Raw genomic sequence first — 23,944 nt, 5'->3', positions numbered from 1 at the left:
ACACCTGGCTACCTCCCAGACTCTCCAAGGGGTATCTGGGCCGATCCGTTTGACCCTGCCAGGGCAGGGAAGCAGGGTTCTGTCCCTACATCAAAGTCATGTTGAGAGGTCCCTAATTCTCCAGCCACGGAGGATACCTCTGATCCTAGACAGGCAATGATCAGAGTCATCCAGCGAGCTCACGGCTGAATGAGCCGTGGTTCCGACGGGAGCTGGAGAGCGTCCCCCGCACACCAGAGGCAGCCTACTAACGAGCAGGGGACACACACAGGAAGCCTCACCAATGGCGGCATGTGGCCTCGGTGCATCTGCCCAACCATGACCTGCTGCTGCGGCGAGGGCATGCTGCCAACATTGAAGGTCTCGGGCCCACTGGAGCCGGAGCGCATGACGGCTGGCAGCGCCACCGAGCCGTGCTCCGCCTTCCCGGTGCGGTTGAACTGCTGCTGCAAGATGGTGGACCTGCGGGGAAGGCAGTTAGGTCACCTGCGTGCAGTGTCATGAGAGGACACCATAGATGTCGCATATGTTCACTGCTCTGCGCTGTGGAGGCCGATTCAAAGCAGCAAACACAGACAGAGAATCAGGAATGAAGAAGTAGTATTAAAATGCTCAGAGGAAGAACCCCGAGATGAATCCTGCTACAATCAATAATGCAAATAATGATTCCCAATTTATCCACCTAATAGGTTCACAGTATTATGCAATTAGTTTGTCCTTATAAAAAACAAAACAAAGCAGATGTTCCTATAATAATGATGTTCCAGGTTTAAGTGAAGGTTCTAGATAAACTGATCTATTATTTGGGAAATCATACCTGAAAGAACATTCATTCAAACGGTATCTACCCATGCCAGGTTCCATTCTAGGGACTGGAGATACAAATCATTGCTGAACTTGAAGGGAGAAATGTGGAAATGAACTTGAAATCTCCCACAGCTTAGCTCCCCCCTCCCCCAGGTCCAAGGCCACTGACACAGAGGATGTTTCACGGCCTCTGGACACTTCACGATGTGAGTCTGTGGCACCTTTTCCAGATGATTTCAACTAAAGATTGGGAAGACTCTTAGGGTGTCTAATAAAAAAATTATAGATTTTTTAACTTCTTGATAGTTTCTTAGAATGAATGGAAAGTACAAAGGACTTTGATCAAAGGTAAGAAGTCTGAGGGTGGAATCTTCTTTGGAAGCCCAGGGGACAAACCCACAGGGAGAATGGGGTGGGGGAGTCTGTATGCATGTGTGGGAGGGGGGAGGGGAGTGCAGCTGCATTAAGAGGCAGGGGCTTCCCTCCCAGGGCTCTCAAATGGTCACAGATCACTCCGTTGCCCAGGGCAAAGCTTGATAGCCATGCTATCCCAAGCGACAGACATCCATGGAGAAACGTGATGTCTGGGGGAAGGGGGAGGGTGTGAGACTCGGGAGGGTGGTTATGTGGGGACTCCAGTGAGAAATCAGCTGCATCCTGAGATCTCAGCCAAAGACCAATACAGGAAGAAGCGGAAGGTCTAGTGATGGGAACCACCCTGGACCATTCTTCCTGCTTGCTTTGATCAGACTCCACAGTGATCAGATCCAGAGGCAGTGGAGGGGGCTACAGTGGTCCCAGACAGGGGGCGGGGGGTGGGCAGGGTCCCAGCACTCTGGGCTCAGAGGCTTACTGAGCTGCTCCTACGGGAAGCACAAGTACAGCAGAGTCCTCTGAAGTGAACAGCTCACCCCCCATCAGGAAGCACTAGCTTACCAATTTCCATCCAATAGTCACTAATAATTCCAAGGACGTAAGGTGCTTTGCCAGAGGGTAGCAAGTACTTGAAATGGACCCCATCAACTTTGGCTCCAACTTGTGTACTAACAGGGGACAAATGGAAAAGCACCTTCAGAGTGACAAGGAAGCAGACTGTGAGAAAATGGCGGAAAGGGTGGAAATGTTTGGTAAACTATTATGGCTGAGCAAGTTCAATACAGTGGAACATGCTAGAACTTTCTGGCAGTGTACTATAGGAAACACCACAAAATTGAATCCAAGTCCTGGCTCTGCGGCGTGTGTGCATCTCCACTAACCTCTGAGTTTCGGTTTCCTCACCCAGGAACTGGGTGTGATAATCTCTGGTCGACCTTTGCATAGGGAGTTGTTACTGGGATCGGATAAGATAGCATGTCGGACACACACAGCGGAGTGTACATAAGGAAAGTGATTACAGAGCTCTATTTCACATAAAAGTATCACTTATAGATGTTACTTAATTTTACTAAATCTGTTTCCTCATCTATAAACGGAGCTAAACTGAGAACACTGCATTTAAAATAATGATGAGAATAATTGCAAACACTTACTACAGTGCCAGGCATTGTTTTATGTGCTTTATTAGTAATTCAATCATGAAAACCAAACCCACAGGGTGATACAATTGTTATCCCTATTTTATCGATGAGCTTGTGCAGGCAGAGAATTAATTCAGTAACTTCCCCAGGGCCACAGAGGAGAACAGAGAGCCCAGATCTGAGCCCAGGAAGTCTGGTTCCAGAGTCCACGTCAGCCACTCCCCTATACAGCCTCGCAGCGCGGGAGACAAGTACTTTATAGACAACAACCCCGCCACTAGTTGGACACCCCCCAAACCCTCTCCCCAAAAGGGCCAGAACCCAACAGAAGCCCATTCTCCAGCTTTTTGATAACGACCCAGTTCATGAGATTTAAATCAGAAGTAAAAATGGGACTGATGAACACTCACTTCCCCCCTCGGGATAGAGTTAAACACCACCTCTCACTCAGTGTCTCCCCGAAATCCTCACCAGACACCGCAACACCCTAGTGCTGCTGACCTGGGGCCCGCACTTGGAGAAGCCAGACTGGACTGACACCTGCCCCCATCTTCCCCAGGTGACGGACGTGACAGCGCCAGGCCTGCGGAAACCTGCTCACCCGGGGCGAGGCAGTTCTCCAGCACCCTTAACAACACTTACTTTTTCGGGGAAACGGACTCTTCTAACATAGTTGATTCCTCATCACCTTCTAGTCCAAATCTATCTTTACTTTGTTTCTGGAAAAAAATGCAAAAAAAAAAAACCAAGATGTAAAAATGAAAATTAGCCAGTCTTAACACAAGGACCTTTGAAAAGACATTTTGAAGGAGCATAAGCAAAAATGTTAAGGTTTACCCAAAGTTTCTTGTCTTGGGTATTTAATAAGTGATGTCTGAACAAAAGCATAAGACAGATAAATACATTATTTCCTATAAAGATATGTCTTTTGTAATTATTTCATAGACAATTTTACCTTGTTAAAAAAAAATCAAGATGCACATATTAACATCTTATTAGCTTGGTTATTTGAATGGGCTATATCTTGAAGCCTTAGGAAGTCTGTCTTTCTGTATACCACTGTGGCATATAACTCCACCACATTTGGTTAGGGGAAAAAAAAAACAACATGAAAACTACAAAGAACATTTTTTGCCCTTCAATCTAAAAACCACAACACACCTACCTGGAGAGGAAGATGCTGAGGGGTAAGCCAGGTTCATTCATTAGCTAAATGACACACTATTGCTCATCACCTGGCAGTAAATGATATGAGTATGTGCTGTAGTGAACTCAGAAATTCTCCTAGATCTTGAGGTCAAAGATCTCACACATAAGCAATCTAATGTCAGAGATTAATGACTCAGATATTTCAAATAAGGTTTTTATTTCAAGATAGCCACATCATCTAAATGAGCATTTTATTACAGCAATCTCGCTTTTCCAATTTGCATCAGTACAAAATACCTTTTTGAGGATGATGTCGATGTAGCCTGCAATAAGCTGGGATATTTGCTCTCCTTCAGTGGTTTGTACCGAATAGTAGCTTTCCTGATACTCTCCAAAATCCTGAAAAAATAGAATTGGAAGAAATACAGCTATAACAGCTACATCAGAAGTTTTAAAGGCAAGGAGGTTCAGTTCTGGGACAGTATGTGACAGAGATTCACTTTTCCCTATTCCTTCCCTCTAAAGACAACTGAAAACCATAAAATTTATTGCACGATGATAAAGGCTCTGAAAACGGAAACGATGAACTGGCTGGGAGCCCTAAGCCTTGAGAAACCACAGTGCAGTGAGTTCTTGGCCTCTTTTCTATCCCATATACTCCCATGACTGGAAGCCGTAGAGGCCTGAACACTGGGACCTTCAGCAGACAGTTGGGAAATGCCTGCTCTCTCCAGCCAGAGGACCAGGAGGGGGGAAGCCCAAGAGGGACCTAGTTGGGAGCCCCAGTTCCAGCTCAACAGCCTGGGCTGGCATTTATAGGCAGCTGCAGAGCAGTGAAACCCCAGCCAGGGGTGTGGAACCCGCAGTTTCAAGGCCACACGTGGCCCTCCACATCCCCAAGTGCGGCCCCATGACTGAATCCAAATGTCACAGAACAAATTCCTTTATTACAAGGATTTGCTCTGTAAAATTTGGATTCAGTCAAAAGGCTGCACTCAAGGATCCAGAAGGCCACGTGTGGCTCCAAGGCCATAGGTTCCCCACCCCTGCGAGACCATCCCAGGCTCTGTTCCACAACCCAGGCAGGTGGGTAGTCTGATCCTTTTATAGCAGCAGCCACAGTGAAGCTCTGTGTCTCCCTGCCCTCTGTCCAGTGGCTTCTGCCTCCTCCAACAAAGGTTGCCCAGCAGGCAGCCCAGGGAAGTGCCTTTTGCTCTCACAGCCAGAACCAACAGGGTTTATGCACGAACATCGGCAGAGTCAAAAGAACAAAGCAGTCCAGAATAGCACTGCAAGGGCTCCGAAAATGAAACTGTCATAAATCCCACAAAAGTAGGCCAGGACACTACACACTGAACCTGAACAAAGTAGCTGCCTGGTAAAATAGAAGATTTAAGTAAGATCAAGAGTCTCCTAACTTAACCACCAAGATGTCTAAGATATAATTTAAAAAATCAATATTCCTATCAAGAACCAGATCAACCACAATAAGAATGAGAAAAGGACAATTAATTGATGCCAATCTTGAAACAAATCAGAATTATCTGCTAAGGATTTTAAAGCATCCATCATAAAAATGCTTCAACAATCAACTGTGAATTCTCTTGAAGCAATATAAAAAAAACCAGAAAGTTTCAACAAAGAAACAGAAGTCATAAAAAAGAACCAAACAGAAATTATAGAAACAAAAAAACACCATAACCAAAATGAAAAAACCTCACGGGATAAACTAAATAGTAGTGTGGAGATGAGAGAGGACAGAATCAGCAAACTTAAAAACAGATCAAAAGAATTTAGTCAGTCTGAAAAAGAGAGAGAAAATAGACTAAAAAGCAAACAGAGCTTCAGAGATCTGTGAGACAAAAACAAAAGATCTAACATGAATGTCACCAGAATTACAGAACAGTACAGTATGGAACCAAAAAAAAAAAAAAAAGGTATTTGAAGAAACAATGACTGAAAAATTTCCCACAGTAGTGAAAGACATAAGCCTACAAATTCAAGAAGCTGAGCAAACTCCAAATAGAATAAACCCTAAGAAACCAACATTAAGAATTCTGCAAACTAGAGATAAAGAAATCTTAAAAACAGCCAGAGAAAAATGACATATTACCTATAAATGTACACGAACCTGAATGACAGCAAATTTCCCTTCTGAACCAATGGAGGTCAGAAAGCAGTGGCATGACACTTTTCAAGTGCTAAAAGAAAAGAACTATTGATCCCAAATGCTGTAGCTGGCAAAATTATCCTTCACGAATGAAGGCGAAATAAAAACACTCTCAGAGGAAGGAAACACTAAAGGAATTTGTTGCTAGCCAACATACCCTTAGGAATAGCTCAAGGAAGCTCTCCAAACACAAAATGGTAACAGAAGAGGGCTGGGAACCTTAGGAAGGAAAGAAGAGCAATGAGATGGATGAAAATAGATGGAAATGTAAGAGACTACCCTTTCACCTGGAGAGGTTTTTTTAAATCATATTTTATGTTTGAAGCAAAAGTTATAAATACCACCCTATCTGGTATTTAGTGTATATAGAAGAAATATTTGAACAATTATATTCCAAAAGTGGGGAGGGTAGAGAGACCTAAATGGAAGTAAGGTTCCTAAACTTTACTTAAAAGGGTGAAACAGTAACACCAGTAGGCTGTAATTAATTTCACATGTATGTGGTAATATCTAGAATAACTACTAAGAATACTACACAAAGTGATATATCCCAAAACATAAATGAAATCGAAATGGAACTCTAAAAAATGTTTAAGCAACTCACAGGAGGGGAAAAAAAAAAAAACGCAGAAAAAAGAAATAGAGGAGACAAAAAAAATTATAAAATGATAGACTTAGGCTCTAACATACCCATAATTAGCTTAAATATAAATAATCTAAATATACAAATTAAAATACAGAGGTTGAAAGAACGGATTAAAGAAAAGCACAACCCAGCTAATTAAGCCCTCTAAGAAACTCATTTCAAATATAACAGTATAGGTAGGTTGAAGGTAAAAGAATGGGAAATATATATATATATCATGCCAAGATTAATTTTAAAAAGCATGTGTGGCCATATTAATATCCGAGAACGTAGACTTGAGAGCATAAAAATTATTAAAACAAAAGAACATTACATAATGACAAAATAGTATCTTTAATAAGAAGATATAGGAATCTTAAACCTATAGGCATCAAACAACAAAGCTTCAAAATACATGAAGCAAAAACTGATAGAGCAGAAAGTAGTAGAAAAATCCACAGTTATTGTTGAGCACTCTCAGCAATTGATAAGATTACTAGACAGAAAATTAACAAGGATATAGAAGACTGGAACAACACCATCAACTAACAGAGATCTAACCGGCATTTATAGAACCCACTTTACCAAACAACAGAACATATATTCTATTCAGATACTCATAGAGCATTCACCAAAAATGATACTATCCTAGGATATAAAACAAACCCTAAAATTTCAAGAACTGAAATCATACAGGGATACTCATACATACTCAACCATAATGGAATCAAACTAAAACCAATAATAGAAAGCCAACAGGAAAACCTTCAAACATGTGGAAACTAAATCAAGCCTAGGAGTAGGAAGGAAAAAAAATTACACATAATGAGCTTTAATCCAACTTTATACTTTAATACAAATACTGATATTCTCTCTTTTGCTTGAGGTAGTTACTGAGATCATCATAACTATTTGTTATTTTTTAAATAATTTTTTGTATTAATAAATACTTGGACACAGTTTAAAAGACCAAGGGTATTAAAAGATATATAACAAAACACAGTTGTTCCTTGTCCTACTCGTTCACACTTTCACTTTTCACCACACACTGACCAAAGGTAACCACTTTCAACTCTTAGAAGTTTCTTCTAGTATTTCCAAATAACATGTTTATATTGATTTCTTGATTTTTCTACTTTAGAAATTATATGTGACTTACTACAATGGAAGATGATGTAGCTCTCCAAGTATGAAAACCCAGCGTTAAGGGCCATGTAAGTATAGCTGTTACTGACCAGAGGAGGAAAGAAGGTATGTTTTCTGAAGGTTCCTTCCAATTGGCATGAACCTATCAATCTATGATCAAATTAGATAACTAATCACTCCTTCCAAGGCCCCTTTACACTTTTTTTTTAAGTGACAGACTTCAGGAATCTGAAGAATTTGACCAATTCTAGCACTTTTTGATTTCTCTTATTGCTCAACTTGCCCTACCAAAATACTCGTCGTATCTAGTTTCACAGGTAAATGTGGCTATAGATAAGGCAATACAATTAAACTCTGCTAACAGCAAATACTGAAATTGGGAGGAAGAATTCAGAGGTCTGAAGACCTGGAACACACACATATTTCTCCCTACTTGCCATGAATTTTATACTAAACATTTTATCATCGTCATCTCCTTTAATCCTAGCAATTCTGTCAAATAGGTATTACTATCACCATTTTAAAACTGAGGAAATTAAGGCCTAGAGAGAAGAGGTAACATGAACAAGGTCACAGAGCTGGGAATGACAAAATGGGAGTTCTAATACTTTCCCAAAATCTATGTTATTTCCACTACATACTGTGCTGTCTTTCTAGGTGGGCTGGGAAAACACTTCTCAGCAAGATGTCACAATTCTTAGGAATGTCTAAAAACAGCTAAAGATGGGAACTTTGCGAGGGCTTCAGAGTGTTAGGAAGTTTCCTTTCAGGATGTGCTAGAGATGTCATCCGGAACACAGAACTGAGAATCGCCCTGCCAAGTGGCTCTTCCTAGTTAATGAACCAGAGGCAGACTTATGCCGAATTGAATAAGAGCGGCAGCGGTGGCCAAGGAAACCCAGGCTCACTGGCCTGTCTCTTACTGCTGGACCAGTCCCCCTCCCTGCCCACAGGCTCACACCATCTTCCCCCTCCATGCTGGCTCTCGAAGGCCAGAGAATCCCAATGGGCGAGGACCTGGTCTTCCTCCTGCCCCACACTATCACCCGTGCTAGCCCCCTCACTGCCCTCTGCCAGTCCCTACCAGCGTGAAGCTCTTGGGCGAGGCTGCCCAGCGCTTGACCGTGGTCAGGGGCCACTCCTGCAGCACTTCCTTGGTCTTCTCATCCACACGCATCACCGAGTCTTTGGTGATCCCCAGGAGTCGAGGCACCAGCTTGTTCTTGCCTTTCATCTTTTCCTGAAACAGGAGGATATCAAGAGTCAGAGCTCTTCCTCTGAATACATCTGATTTCACTACGGTATCAGGGACTTCGCCATTTTTTATCTGCATTCAACCTCCATACGCTGTGTTTCAAAACAGGCAGGGCTACTGGAAAACTAAGGTTTTGAAGCTGGGCGAATGATTCACTAAATTAAAGGGATGGAAGTTAAAACAGAGACATCAGAAGGCTAGAAAGATCCACAAAAGCTTGTTTCCTGGAAAGAGACATTGGGGGGGCAGGTTGCTCCAAAATCAGAGACGAGGTCAGAAAGGGAGGACAGAACTAAAAAGACACCCAGAGACAGAGAAGCTAGGGTGAATTCCAAATATTACCAATCCCAGTAGCTAGCTCAGTGAGTAGCAAAAGAGGGTTAATCTGTAATTTAAAATTAACTAAAACTCTGCCAAGTAAATCTCGTTATGAGAAGATACAGCATCCCAGGCCCCTTTTTTAAAAATCTCTGAAATATATATCCATTTGGATTCTCTGTTCTTGGTATTTTTTCATATCTACTGATACTAATACTTAAACAACTTTAGGATTAGTTTTAATGATTTTTTTAAGATATAGTAATCATGTCTATTAACATAATGGATCCCTATCTCACACTCATACTAAAACAAATTCAAGATTGAGTAGTAATTCAGGAAGAACATACAAGTGGATATTTTTGTGATTCCTAGGTGAGAAATGACTATCTACCAAAAACACCAAAATAAGAAGTCAGGAAGGAAATGATTAACAGATTTAACTCAAAATATATGTATCTGATACGTCTTAAAAGAGAGGGAGGGATAGAGATAGAGGCACAAAAAAGAAACCTCACCATTTAAAAAATTAAATATTTCATAGTAAATGACTGAGGAACAAATGTGCAACAAATAAATATTAAAATTCATATACTGGCTATGTTAAGTGTTCTCATAAATCAACAAAAATAACTGCTTTAGAACATGAACAGAAAATGTTTTCAAAATAATAAACTGAACAATAAGCAAATAAATTTTTTACTTATGTAAAATAGCAGAGTTTTTTTTTTTTTTTTTTTTCTGAAATAGATTAGTACCCAGAATTGAGATGTGGACAGGGTCCACTACTGATGAAAGTTTAAAATATCAAAGGTGTTATGGAAGAAAATCTGTCAACATCTATCCAAAGCCTTAAAACTGTTCCTACTTTTGACACAGTTCACTCTTAGAAACCTACTTTTTAAAAAAATGTTATAAATTTGTGTAAACATTATGCCACATGAAGTTTCATCAGAATACATAATGGTGAAAAACTAGAAAGAACCCAAACGTTCAATAATAGGGGACTTGATACATAAATGATATATCCAGATAACAGACTATTCTATAATTATTAAGTATCATATTGTAGGAAAACAATTGGTTTTATGAAAATAAATTCTTCATTATATATTACAAAGTAAAAAACAGAACAGTATACATAGCCTGATTCTATGTGAAATAAAAATTTAATAGGTACATGTCCATTACATGAAAAAATGGTAACACTGAGCATCTCATGTGATTTATATTATTCTCTTGTGCTTTTCCTTATTTCCAAAATTTCACTTAATGCAGAAGTCCCCAACATTTTTGGCACCAGGGACTGGTTTCATGGAAGATAATTTTTCCACGGATGGGGCGCAGGGTATGGTTTCGGGATGAGTCAAGCACATTGCATTTATTGTGCACTTTATTTCTATTATTATTACATTGTAATATATAATGAGATAATTATACAACTCACCATAATGCAGAATCTAATGTGGTCGCTGACCTGACAAGAGGCGGAGCTCAGGTGGTGATGCAAGCGATGGGGAGTGGCTGTAAACACAGATGAAGCTTCGCTCACTCCCCCCACTGCTCATCTCCTGCTGTGCATCCCAGTTCCTAACAGGCCATGGACTGGTACCAGTCCACCGCCCATGGATGGGGACTGCAAACGTAATGCACGTTTATTTTTAGTGTTGTCAGGAAAAAGAAAAACTTTTCAAGTAATATTTGCTGGAATACAGCAACACCTAACCTGCTATTTCTCAGGGGAATACATTCTCTCTCCCTCTCTCTCTCTCACACACATATACATACATGTATGTACATGTGGATGTATGTACACACACCCATGTTGGGGTGTACTTAAAATAAGGCTAGAGAAAGTTAAGATAGACACTTAATAAGCATCATCCATTAATCCTCAGAGTGTCTCCAAAAAGTTGGTATCATCATCAGTTTTCATTTTGCAAATGAAGAGACCACTGATTCACCCAAGGCCCACAGCTATGAGTGGTAAAGCCATAATTTGAACACATATTTGAGTAGCTCAAAAATATCTGACTTCAAAAGCAGACTGTTCACCACAGCTTACTATCTTCTGGTGGAAATAAAAAGAGAAAAGGCCAACCCCCCGGCCATGGGTATTTCATAAACCCTCAGATGGTGATGGTCACAGCACACCCCCAGCTTCCTCACAGGGGAAGGACACAATGGTATCAGGAATCCGTGTGGGTGTCTGAGGAGGGGAATATGGCACTGTATGAACCTCAGGTCTTAAAACACAGAGAAGAGTCAGATTCATTTCAAAAAGAGGCCAGTTCCACAATGGGGGAAATCAGCGCAGGGCAGACAATGCTAGTTCATCTAATTTGGCTTCAGGAGCCACACAGAGATTTAGGTTGAAAGGTTCTAGGGCGGCTAATTTAGTCACACAGGGTTGGCGCAAGCCCAGCTGCTGGGACCCAGGAAGGGGATCGGAGATAAAATATGGTTTGCAGCTGTTTCCCTTCATCCTTTCCCATCCATACTTCTCCCCAGCGAGGGTCTCTAGGGTGCGGGAACACAGAATCATGATGGACTGCCCACACTCTTGTCAAGACCATTCCAGACTGGGAGAGGAAACCACAGCGAACAAACAACTTACAGTGGACATTCCATCTCCAGGTCATAACTGGGGAAAAGGGGTTTAGGGAACTCAAAAAAGGCTGAAACTGGCGACAGAGACCACCATCAAGGGATAGAATTATTTCAGCGCCTACACACAAAATGCAGAGCAGCTGGAGAAAGTTAAAATAGCAAGCGGCTCAGATCTGCGACAGCAACGCAGGGTCTTCTTCCCTGGCGCAGAGACCCACCTTAGTCCTCAGTGACAGAGATGTCAGGAGAAGGCCACAAGGTGATAAGGCTCCCTTCTTCTTTCCTACACCTGGAATCTCAGGCCACCCCACACCATTCCTTTCCAGCCTTCCATCCTTCCACTGCACAGACCAGCATCCCTTTGTCTCCGGTAGACAAAAGCAAGCTCAGACAGGCTCCGGCGAAGAACCACCTATCTCATACACTGACACACACGAAGAGACTGCAGCTATGACTTTTGCCAGCTACCTAGAAGCTTCTCTCTTGAGGTGGTCCTGATGAGGTTGGTTTTGTTTTGAAGATGGCTATCACTTGCATAATTCAGAGGCAGGAGAATGTAGGCATTCTACCAAGGAGAGGCAGGATCTGCTAATAATCTTCCTCTTTCAAACGTATCTCAACCCTTACTGTGGACTGAGCCCCGGTGGCCAGCTGTGATCAAGCCTGCTGTTGGCCAGCTCCTCTCACAGGTGTGGAGATTGGCTGATTCTTACACCACCTGTGCTTCACAGGTGAGATTCAGAATAGAGTGATGGATGCAACTGGGCTAAGCTTTTTCCTCTCAGCCCCTCACTTCAACATGGCCTAAGCCCAAAGCATCCTCCTTGTGCTCCAGCTGAGCCACTAGAGCTCTGCATTGGCTTGGTCAAAGGGCGGGCTTGTGTATTTTGCTCTGTAGTCAGTATTAGTATTTCTTTTAGGGGCATGGCAGAAAGGGATGGCGGCTCAAGAGCAAAACAGGGTGTTAAAGACCCTGGTGATCAGCCATTTTTCTCTCTAAAAACCAGTGGCAATCCATTTGACTGAACTCATGATTCTGAGATGCTCTCAATGTCGTCTGTGATATTTTTACAGTTCCAGGGGGGAAGAGGGTCAGCTTCCCAGGTATTTCACACCTCAAGTCTCTGGCTGTGACTACAGGGAAATTTCAAAGGCAAATTTAGAAGAGGGTTACACAAGAATTTTCTGGAATGAAACAAGATCCTATGCAGGTGAAGGGAAACACCTTACCATTGCTTATGGGGTTTTGATTTAGCAGATCATGACGAAATGCAAAAGAAATCAATGAAGGAGGAAGAATGAAGTCATTTACAGCTCCCATTTATTGAGCTCTTATACGAGGCAGTCCCCTTTTCTATATTATCTTACTTAAACCTCATAAAAAGTAACCATTTTTTAGGCAAGCAAACTGAAGTTTAGAGATGGAAGGTAAAGTAACTTATCCAAGGTCAAACTACCAAGTGGCAAAGCCAGGATCCAAACCCAGGTCTTCCTTTTCAAAGCGTAAGTCTTAGCCACTGAGAAAACCGCAGCCTAGTGCTGTTCCCTGTGGCCCCATTATACCACTTACAGATATTCTTTAGGGACAGGCAAACCACGGCTGATGCTAAGTCTAGCTTATTGCCTGATTTTTTTAATCATCTGAGAGCTAAGAATGAATTTTCCATTTTTAAATTAAAAGAAAGAGGAATAATATTTTGTGACATGTAAAAATTACATGAAATTCAAATTCAGAATCCATAAATAAGGTTTTGTAGGAATATAACCATACCCATTCATTTACCTGTCACCTATGGTTGCTGTCATGTTACAAGGCAAAGCTGAGTGGCATGACTGGCAAAGCATAAGATGTTTACTATCTGCCAGGAATTTGGGCAATGTGGGAATGGTTAGGTGACAGAGATCATCTAAAATTAATCAAATATCCTCACACTCTAGGCAATTCCAGGCATTCCACTTATGTACATACATTAGCTCACTTAATCTTCATTAGAGCTCAGTAAGGAATTATCATCCTACTTGTCAGATGAAGAAACTGAGATTGAGAGAGGTTAAGTATGACCCTTAAGGTCATATAAGTTTCTGCTATTTCTCACATAAGCATACACAGTCAGCCTGGATTTTAGGCCAAACTTCCCAACTCCAACACGAGAGTGCTTTCTACTATAGCAACGTAAAGTGTAACACTGACTATTAGGACAAAATAATCATCGACATGGAAGAAAACATGGCTCTAACCATGAAACCAGCTCTCTCAGAATATCTATGATTCATCTCAAGGTTGTGTGGCATCATTAAGTATGTTCAGTATCAATATTTAAATGTTTAGTAAGTTATAATTTCACTGACTTATTTAGAGTTTCTCATAGAAGACTATAAAAGTAAGTGAATGAGAAGCTGAAATTGCTTCCTTTTAATTTACTTCTTAAAATTATGCTAATGAAGCTCCTTTACAATTTAATGCTACATTCAGTTTGGGGTCTGAGAAATCTGTTACTGACGACTTTAAAAATTTACTATCCTTTAGACATAATTTTTTTTTTTGGTGCTGTTCGATATGTGATCTCTTTATCATACACTCTAAATGGTTTTATTTTTACATGTACTAAGGGCTTATTTCATGTGGCTGACATATGTCTTATTAATTTACTTGGCAAATTTAATGAATTTAACAAATCTAAACATTAAAATTATTCTATACATATTGTTATAACACGTAAAGGATCTATATGTTGAAAATTACAAAATCAAGGAGGCTCTAATACTATGTTCATGGATTAAAACAATGAACATAGTAAAAATGTCCATTCTCCCAAACTGATCTATAAATTTAATGTAATTCCTATTAAAATCCCAGGAAGGTTTTTTGTAGATATAGATAGGTTGTTCTACAGTGTATATGGAAAGAAAAGGACCTCAAATAGCTAAAACAATGTTGAAAAAGAAAACAGGGAGGGGAGTCACTCCACCGGATGTTAACGCTTACCATCTATCTAAAGTGATCAAGATAGTATGATTGGCAGCAGGATAAATGCAGAAAGCAGCGAAACAAAATAGAAAATCCAGAAATAGGCCCATAGAAATGTGTCCAAATGAATTTTGACAGTGGTGCAAAAGCAATTCAATGGAGCAAGAACAGCACTTTCAACAACAGGCGCTGGAGCAACTTGACTTTGGTGGTGGTTACATGAATCTACACATGTGATAAAATTGCATAGAACTAAACACATACACACACACAAATAAGTATTAATACACATAAAACTGGTGAGCTGTGAGTAAGGTCTGTGGATTGTACCAATATCATTTTCCTGGTTGTGATACTATACTATACAAATTACCATTAAAGGAAACTTGATGAAGGGTACACAAGATCTGTTTTGTTTTTAAATTCCACAGTTAATTTTAGAGCATTTTCATTACATCAAAAAGAAACCGTGCACCTTTTAGTATCATTCTCGTATTCCCCTCACCATACCACGCTCCTAAGCAACCGCTAACCTACTTTGTATCTCTACAGATTTGCCTATTCCGGACATTTCATGTAAATGGAGTCACATAGTATATGGTCTTTCGGGACTTACTCCTTTCACTTAGCATAACGTTTACAAAGTTATCCACGTTCTAGCATGTATCAGTACACTTCATTCCTTTTTATGGCTGAACAACATTGCATTGTATGGATATACCATAAACTGTTTATCTATTCATCAGTTGATGGACATTTGTGTTGCTGCTATCTTTTGGCTAAACACTTCTATAAACATACACGTACAAGTTCTTATTTGGACATACACTTTCAATTGTCTTTGGTGTATAATAGCTAGGAGTGGAATTGCTGGGTCCTATGGTATCTCTGTTTAATCAATGGAGGAACTTACAGGCTGCTTTCCAAAGTGGCTCCATCATCTTACGTTGCCACCAGCAGTGTAGGGGGTGGGTTTCAATTTCTCCATGTCCTCACCAACACTCTGACTTTTTGAGATTCTGTACTATTTTTACAACTTTCTATGAACCTATAATTATTTCAAAGTAGAAAGTTAAAAAAATGATTTGGTGTATCTTGCTATGAGATAATCACAGCAACAGGTAATAATAATTTTGTTCCTTCATTTCCTAAAGCAATGACTTTCTTTTTCACCTTTATATCTGACTGCATTTCCTAGAACCTCCAAAACAATGTGAAAGGGAATGATATGGTGAGTGCACTTGCTATGATTCCAATTTTTATAGATTTCTCTCTAGCATTTCTGTTAAGTATGATACTGATGATAGGTTTGACATAGATACTGTATCATATTGCACAAGTACACTTATATTCCAGAATTAAAAAAAATTTTATAAGAAGCAGATGTTGAATTTTATCAAATACCTTAGTGGTATTTGGTTCATAGGTTATATAACCTATTGATCTGATTTACAAGGTTCATTAATTCATACTGAATCATTCCTAAATTTTCAGTTGTACCACTTTTAAAATAAGGAAAACTATGGTCAAGTAGATTATATTTATTAAAAACAATTATAAAATAAAATGGCTTACTAATAAAGAGGACCACTGAGCAAAAAATAAAGGTGAGCAACGTGCTACTAACATTGCATAAAATAAGAAAAATACAATTAATGAAAGCTTGAATAATATGAATATACAAGTTGCAAGTGCTGCTTACTTTCTTAACCCTTTCTTCTCTTCAAAGAGATAAATTTGAAAAAGTAAAGTAACCAGAAGCTCTATCTCTAATCACACTACTGACCCATGGACAGGTTGTTCTTGGACCTTAAATTGTCTTTGGAGAATAAATTTATTTTTTCTACAATTTGCTGTTCAATTTCTCTTCCTTTCTAATTACATGTAGTTTTCTGTGTGTTATTTATTATCCTAAATTTACTGACTTACACGTGCAAGAGGCACAAGATTTTCTTCAGCACATCACCGAAAAAAACTCTGCATCAAGTTGGATGGGATTAATCGAAGATGGAGTGAATGTAAGACATAAATTTCATACCTGAAGGACTATAGAAAAACTCAAGAAAACAAATGGAAACTGATGCTGTTAACAGTGGACTTAGGCGCTGGCCAGACGCTCCATCTGCAGATGCCAGGGGTCTGGGCATGACAAATCAAGCTTAACAGCAAACGCTTTACTCAAAGAACAAGTAGCAGAGGTGAACCCTCTTCTCCACTCTGCCCAACTCACCTTCACCAGGAAAAAGGACACACCATACGTGCGGAGGGACCGGGCGAGTTTGACGTACTTGACCTTGGCTTCTATTTCACTCATCTCTCCACAGTTCTTATGTTCCTGCAAAAGTGACAGTAGCCAGGGCTCAGTTACTGCAGCTCTGCCAGCAGGGGGACTTGGTGGGAGGTAGTTACTACATGTGCCATACTCAGTGGCTACGAATGATCAGTAGGTGACATTTGTGTCTCAGACTCCTCCAGGACATAGGCTTCTGCTGACCAAGGATCAGAGGACACAAAAAACTCTATGTAGCACAGGGCTTTCAAACCAGAGTTTGAGCCCAAACAGCCTATATATTTTAAAACTAAATGTGATAATTCATGCACACGTGCAGTGTGGCAGGAACAGGGTCCATAACTGTAATCAAATTTTCAAAGGACTCCATGTCCCAAATGGTTCAGAGCCAACACTTTAAATGATAGCTAGAGAAAAATGTTCTTCTCAGAAGAGGTACCATTCTAACATCCATCCAAAATATATCTTTTTCCAAAGAGCAGGGTAAATACATGCCTATACATGACAGTACTCATTAATACTGGGTAAAAAGTATGTTTTATACACATGAAATTTGTACTTTAATTTACATTTGCATTTCAGGATCAAAAAAGACTTTAGTATCTTGGATTCACTAGTTTGATGGCAAAGTTGGTGACAGGACTTTTCTTACTGGTTGCCGAGAATGGACAAATCTCTGACTTTTGGAATAACTCTGGATTTTAAAAAGGCACTAGTTCCCAAATTCTAGCTTCAAAAAACAAAGTTCAGGTGGCCACGTGCAGTGCCTCACGCCTGTAATCCTAGCACTCTGGGAGGCTCAGGCAGGAGGATCGCTTGAGATCAGGAGTTTGAGACCAGCCTGAGCAAGAGTGAGACCCCAACTTCACTAAAAATAGAAAAAAAAATTAGCCAGATGACTAAAAATAGAAAAAATTAGCTGGGCATGGTGGCACATGCCTGTAGTCCCAGCTACTTGCGAGGCGGAGGCAGGAGGATCACTTGAGCCCAGGAATTTGAGGTTGCTGTGAGCTAGGCTGACACCATAGCACTCTAGCCCCAGCAACAGAGTGAGACTCTGTCTCAAAAACAAAGCTCAGGACAAAGAAGCTACTTTTTATAGCTTTTTTATCAGGGCATGTTAATGGTCTATCACCTTGTTTCAATGTTACCAAGATAATGCCTTTGGAATTAAATGTATGCATATTTTTCTCAGAAGGGCTAAGTAACCTTTAGCAAGAAAGTATGGATTAAGATAATAAATCTGCCCAAAGTAGAACTGTCAGCTTCTTTACTCTTGAGTCACTAATCATTTATTACATAAGAGTACAGGCACGAGGCATAAAACTATCATGTGCAGAGGTCCCTCATACTAATAAATGAGGATAGGGAGTGAGGAGAATAATAAATTTCTGTAGATTTCCAGTACCTGAAATATTCTCTTTTCAGCTCCTCTCTGCTTGATGTATTCTTTGGGCAGGAACTCCTTTAGACTGAGAGAGAGAAATTTAAAAGAAGGTAAGGCATTTATCATGTTCTATGATGAGAAGCGAAGCAAAGACTTTTAATGAAACTCACAGTTAAGTCACTAACTCTTCCAATATTTTATGGAGTAATTAATACCAGACTGCCGTATCCTACAATGCACTTAAATAAGGACATGGACATAAAACCAGTTTGATAAAAAAGGTCAGACTAACATATTTAAAGAGGGAAGAATTTCCCGGATATATTATAAAGTGGAAAAAAAAAAAAAACAGCACAAGAGTGTACAGTATGCTACCCTTTGTAAGAAAGGAAGGAAAATATTTTTATTTTAAAAACATTATTTTCTATTGTCTCTCTGTATTTTTTTAAATAATGGAAGGATAAGCCTAGTACTAATACAAATGCTTCCCCATGGGAAGAAGGAATAAACAAGGAGAAGGAACAGGATGGAAACTAAATGTCTCTGAATATTTCTTGTATTATAGTTTTCATTTTGAACCACATGGAATCACGAAAAAGCAACACCTAAAAGTCAAAAGCAAACTGAAACCAATGAACTTAACAGTATATCAAGATGACAACATAACTACAGGGAGAATAATTATTTCAAGTAACTTTGAAATACAGTTTTTTGACTATATACCCTTAGTGGGTTATATCTTAAGGACAAAAGGAACCACAGACTTCGTAGTAAAAATACTGACATCAATATTTTAAAACTAACACCCTTCCTCCCTCCCCACTCTCTCTACATACACACACACAATAAAATTTGGATATTACATTATCTATAAGCAGGATGTTATATATAATTAGGATAAAGTAAATGAGTAATTATGTTCATTGTTAGAAACCAAGATTTTCAGCATAAAATAGATAAAAATAAAAAAAAAAGGCAAAAATACTTGACTAAAAATCCTGCAGTCTTTTATGTGAATTGGAAATACCAGCCTGAGTGCCTGATTCATTTTTCTTTTTCCAAAAAAACATTTTCTAGCTGTGTCCTCTGAAGAAGCCAGGAGTAAGTACAACCTGGTGGCGCCAGCACAGCCCGTGCCTCGGCCAGGTGTTCTTCTAAATTCCATTTTCACTAAAAGGAACCAGGGAGTATGGAGAAATAACTGATTCCAGGTCTGGGAAAGGAAATGTATAAAATGTTCCTGGGACTTCTCGTGCCTTGAATCAAAAAGGCTACCAAGATGGTACCGGAGCCAACATGAATGGATTCCTACTGGCCAAAAACGGGATGATTTTTAAAACATTATATACAATAAGAGAAAGCAATATAATGAGCCCATTATCTGGCTTCGACAACAATTATCAACCTGTGGCCAATCGTGACCCATCTACTTCCCCACCCACGAGTCATCCCCCTGGATTACCCTGAAGCAAATCCCACACATCATATAATTAATTTCATGTGATGGGACAATTTGAGCACCTGCAAAAGGATGACTGCCACAGGTTAAAACACGGATATACAAAATCCATAAAGATCTTTCACAAAAATCAATAGTCACCTCAGAAGTCACCAAACTTATCCTGAAAACTGATAAATGAAGAGAAGGAAGCAAACATTTATTCTGATGTTTTTCTCTGTTGACGTGGCACAATCACAGGTAAGAAATGTAGGAGTAACAGAAGTCCAAAACCATCATTTTATAACTCTTAATGAAATAACTGATAAATCAAAGGAAACTTCAATGACTGCAAAAACCAGTAAATGACAAATTGATAGGGAACTTTGTAATAGATGGATCAGTCTAATGACATCTAAACCCATTGATCAATTTTAGTATTAATGAAAGTAGGATAACCAGACAATAAATGCTTCCTGACTGATGCAAAAGGACGTGTACAGCACCACTTAGAAAGTATTCCTGGCTTCCTGGCACAAGGAAATACAAAATTGACCCTGAATTTAATTAAGGCCCCTAGATCTAAATACTAGTTTACAAAAAGAAGACTAGAGGAGCACGTTCAATGATAGTATCAGGATATACTCAGCCAAATCCAAACATGGGAAATTCTATAATAACAACCCAGGTTCCACAGAAATAAATGGTTTGGGGGGTGGTGGTGAAAAGAATGTAGTCATAGATCAAAAGCAATTTAAGAAACATATTTACTACAGAGCTACAGTAACAAAGACAGTACAGTATTGATATATTGAGAGTTCAGAAATTAACTCTCACATTATGGTTAACCGGTTTTCAAAAAAGGTTCCAAGACAATTCCGTGGAGAAAGAATTTTTTTTTTTAAACGAACGGTGCTTGGACAACTGGACATCCACATGCAAACGAAAGAAGTTGGACCCTCTTCCCTCACAGTATCACTAAAATCAACTCCAAATGGATGACAGACCTAAATGTAAAAGCTAGAACTATAAAAATCTCAGAATACAGTACTTCTTTACGAACTTGGTTTAGGCGAAGGCTTTTTAGATATGATACCAAAAGCACGTGCAGCAAAAGAAAAAAATAGATAAACTGGAACACATCAAAATTAACTCATTAACTGCAACTAGTATCACCAAGAAAGTGAAAATAAAGTCCACAGAATGGGGGGGGGGTTATTTGCAAGTTATATATCTGAGAAGGGAATTATACTCAGAATATATAAAAACCCTTACAACTGAATAAAAAGATAAATCACGTAATTAAAAAAATAGGCAGAAGATCTGAACAAACATTTCTCCAAAAAAGATACACAAGATATACATGATATACAAGATATACCTGGCTAGTAAGCACATGAAAATATGTTCAACATCATTAGCCAACAGGGAAATACAAAGAAAAATCACAATGTGATGATACTACTACACACCCACTAGGATGGCTACAATAAAAAAGATGGACAATAGCGAGTGTTGGCAAGGACATGGAGAAATTGGAACCCTCATATATTGCTGGCAGGGATGTAAAATGGTACAGCTGCCTTGAAAAACAATTTGGGAGTTTCTTAAAATATTAAACAGCAATCTATTACTCAGTGTGTACCCAGAAAAAAATGAAAACATGTCCACACAAAAGCCTGTACACAAATGTTCACAGCAGCATTATTCATAACAGCCAAAAGGTGGAAAGAACTCAAAAGTCCATCAACTGATGAACAGACAAAATGCAGTTTATCCATACAACAGAAAATTATTCAGCGATCTAAAGGAATGAAGTATTGATACATGCTACAACATGGAAACACTGTGCTAAGTGAAAGAATCCAGTCACAAAAGAAAAGCTGTATGATTTCACAGATAAGAAATGCCCAGACAGGCAAATTCACAGAGACAGAAAGGACTGGTGTTGCCAAGGCTGGGGGAGGGAATGGGGAAAAGCAGAATGACTGCTGATAGGCGTAGGGTTTTCTTCCAGGGAGGCAAAAATGTTCGAAAATTAGATTATGATGGTTGTATAATCCTGTGAATACACTAAAAACATTGAAGTATACACTTAAAATGGGCATATTGTATGTAAACTACATCTCAATATAGCAGTTTTAAAAAACATCAAATATAATTTGTAGGCCTTGTGTAGACCCCGATATGAAACAAGTACAAAACGACATTTTTGAGACAATGAGGGAAAATTTAACACAGACTAGGTATTAGATGATACTAAGGAATTATAGCTAATTTAGTTGGGTGTTAAGGTAGATTTTCTGTATGTCTTGTTTTTTGAAATTTTTTTATTATGGAAAATAATTCTGTATTGTTGGAGAAACACCAAAGTACTTACAGGTGAAACAATATAATGTCTGGGATTTGCTTTCAAATATTCCAGCAAAACAAGAGCAGGGAGGGGCAGGCGAGGGTCCATTAAGACCTGAATAATCGTGTCTGGTCGATTAGCAAACTACTTCTGCAGGGAAAGTTGTTAAGTACATTTCCTGGAATTTCAGGGATCTGGGTCTCAGCATGAGTAAAATACTCTGGCCTCATCAAGAGACCCCAAGTGTCAGCAGGAAGGATCTAAGAAATACCTAATCAGCAATAGCTTAGATGTCATGATTATCATTAAGCAACTTCAGGGACAAAAATGAATGATTCAGAGCGAATTGGAAGGCACCAACATCACAAGGAGGAAACTGAGTCTCAAAGAGGTGAAGACTTAGCTGAGGTCACATGACTCGTCAGTAAGTAGCAGCGAGCCTCTGATCTCCCAGACCAAGAGTGGGTCCGACCTGAACACACACCTGCTTCAGACTTTCCCCCAGAAGTGTGTTTAAAATAAGGAAGCAGCATCATGACCACTGCTGTGACTCCCAGACAGTAGCTCCTATACACCATCAACCAAGAGACCCGGCTAAGGTTAGCTAAAGCACCCCAAAAGGGCTCCACGTCAAGCCCCCTCAGAGCAATGACTGTTACCAGAACACCAGATTGTGGCATCCAGTGGCCCGGCAGGGGCAGAACAGGCTGGGCAGCCATGGCAAGAAAGTCCCGTGCTGCAACAAGCTTCCCTGACCCAAACTCAGCAAACCAACCCACCTGAATCTGCCTCATATCCATTCCTTGGGAGGTACTAAAACCAACTTCAAAAGGCACAGGAGACCCATTACCCCTGCTATCCAAAAAGTGGGTTTTGGAGGAGTTTAAAGTATTTTAATATGGAAGAGTATGTCTGTGTGTGTGCATGTGACATGCATTTTCCCCCAGTAAATTAGCCATGAGCACAGTGTCAGCACAAAGTGGGAACGAGCAGGCAGTGTGTCATCAATGCCTGCCAGCCAGCAGTGCAACAGTGGTTTTGATTATCAAACCCAAGTTTGGAAGGCTCCTAACATCTGGGACATGTATTCGAGTGAAATCTGTCAGCCTTCTCTGAGCAAACAGGTAAGACTCTCAAACCTGATCGGAAATTTTTCTAATTAAATAAGCTCTGGCCAAGCAAAGTCCCTCCCTATGCCTCCTTAATTATTCTTACCTTAAAAACAAAGCCATCTAAAAGTCATGTATTAATATTTAGACTCACTCCTCCTCCAAACCCTCCTGCCAGCCTCTTAAGTATAGCCCTTTCTGAATGCAATCATAATATTAGATCCTCCACTCCAGTAAGTGTGTAGACTAATCAATGCTCTTCTTCGTCTCTAAGATCCATGAGAGGTTGAAAGTTTGCAGCCAACAGACTCCTCTTCTCAGGAACCTGACTTCACTCTGGCCGAGTCACCTGTATCTGTTCTCCAATCTGCTGCAGTTGGCTGCATATCACATGATCGTGTACTGACATGACCCATAAACTGCTAAAATAGTATCAAAACTGAGCTACTGAGTGCTTCCTAAAGGTAAATATTGACAAAAAGTTATTAGATATGAGACAACTGTAAAATACTGAAAAGAAAATCATAAAAATCTAAAAATATTCTGTATCAGTGGAACAGAATGGACAACCCAGAAATAAAGCTACATACCTGCAGCCAACTGATCGTTGACAAAAACATACACTGGGGAAATGACACCCTATTCAATAATGGTGCTAGGAAAATTGGATTGCCATACGCAAATAATGAAACTGGAGCCCTATCTCTTACAACATACAAAAATTAACTCAAGATGGATTAAAGACTTAAACGTAAGACCTGAAACTATAAAAATACAAGAAAACCTAGGAGAAACTCTTCTA

General features: G+C 39.7%; 1 protein-coding gene across 1 annotated transcript in view; it reads right to left on the bottom strand.

Moving 5' to 3' along the window:
* The window catches only part of TLN2 (talin 2), a 253,379-nt gene that overhangs the window by 131,886 nt on the left and 97,549 nt on the right, over nucleotides 1-23,944 (bottom strand). Inside the window, 6 exon segments of the mRNA XM_045540483.1 lie at nucleotides 282-462; nucleotides 2,967-3,043; nucleotides 3,771-3,872; nucleotides 8,499-8,654; nucleotides 16,796-16,900; nucleotides 18,264-18,327. Coding sequence (XP_045396439.1) covers nucleotides 282-462; nucleotides 2,967-3,043; nucleotides 3,771-3,872; nucleotides 8,499-8,654; nucleotides 16,796-16,900; nucleotides 18,264-18,327 — 685 coding nt within the window.

This window comes from Lemur catta, chromosome 1 (genome assembly GCF_020740605.2).
Source record: "Lemur catta isolate mLemCat1 chromosome 1, mLemCat1.pri, whole genome shotgun sequence".
NCBI lineage: Eukaryota > Metazoa > Chordata > Mammalia > Primates > Lemuridae > Lemur > Lemur catta.
Note: the sequence above shows the minus strand (reverse complement) of the source record. Positions and strands in the feature narration are given on the sequence as shown.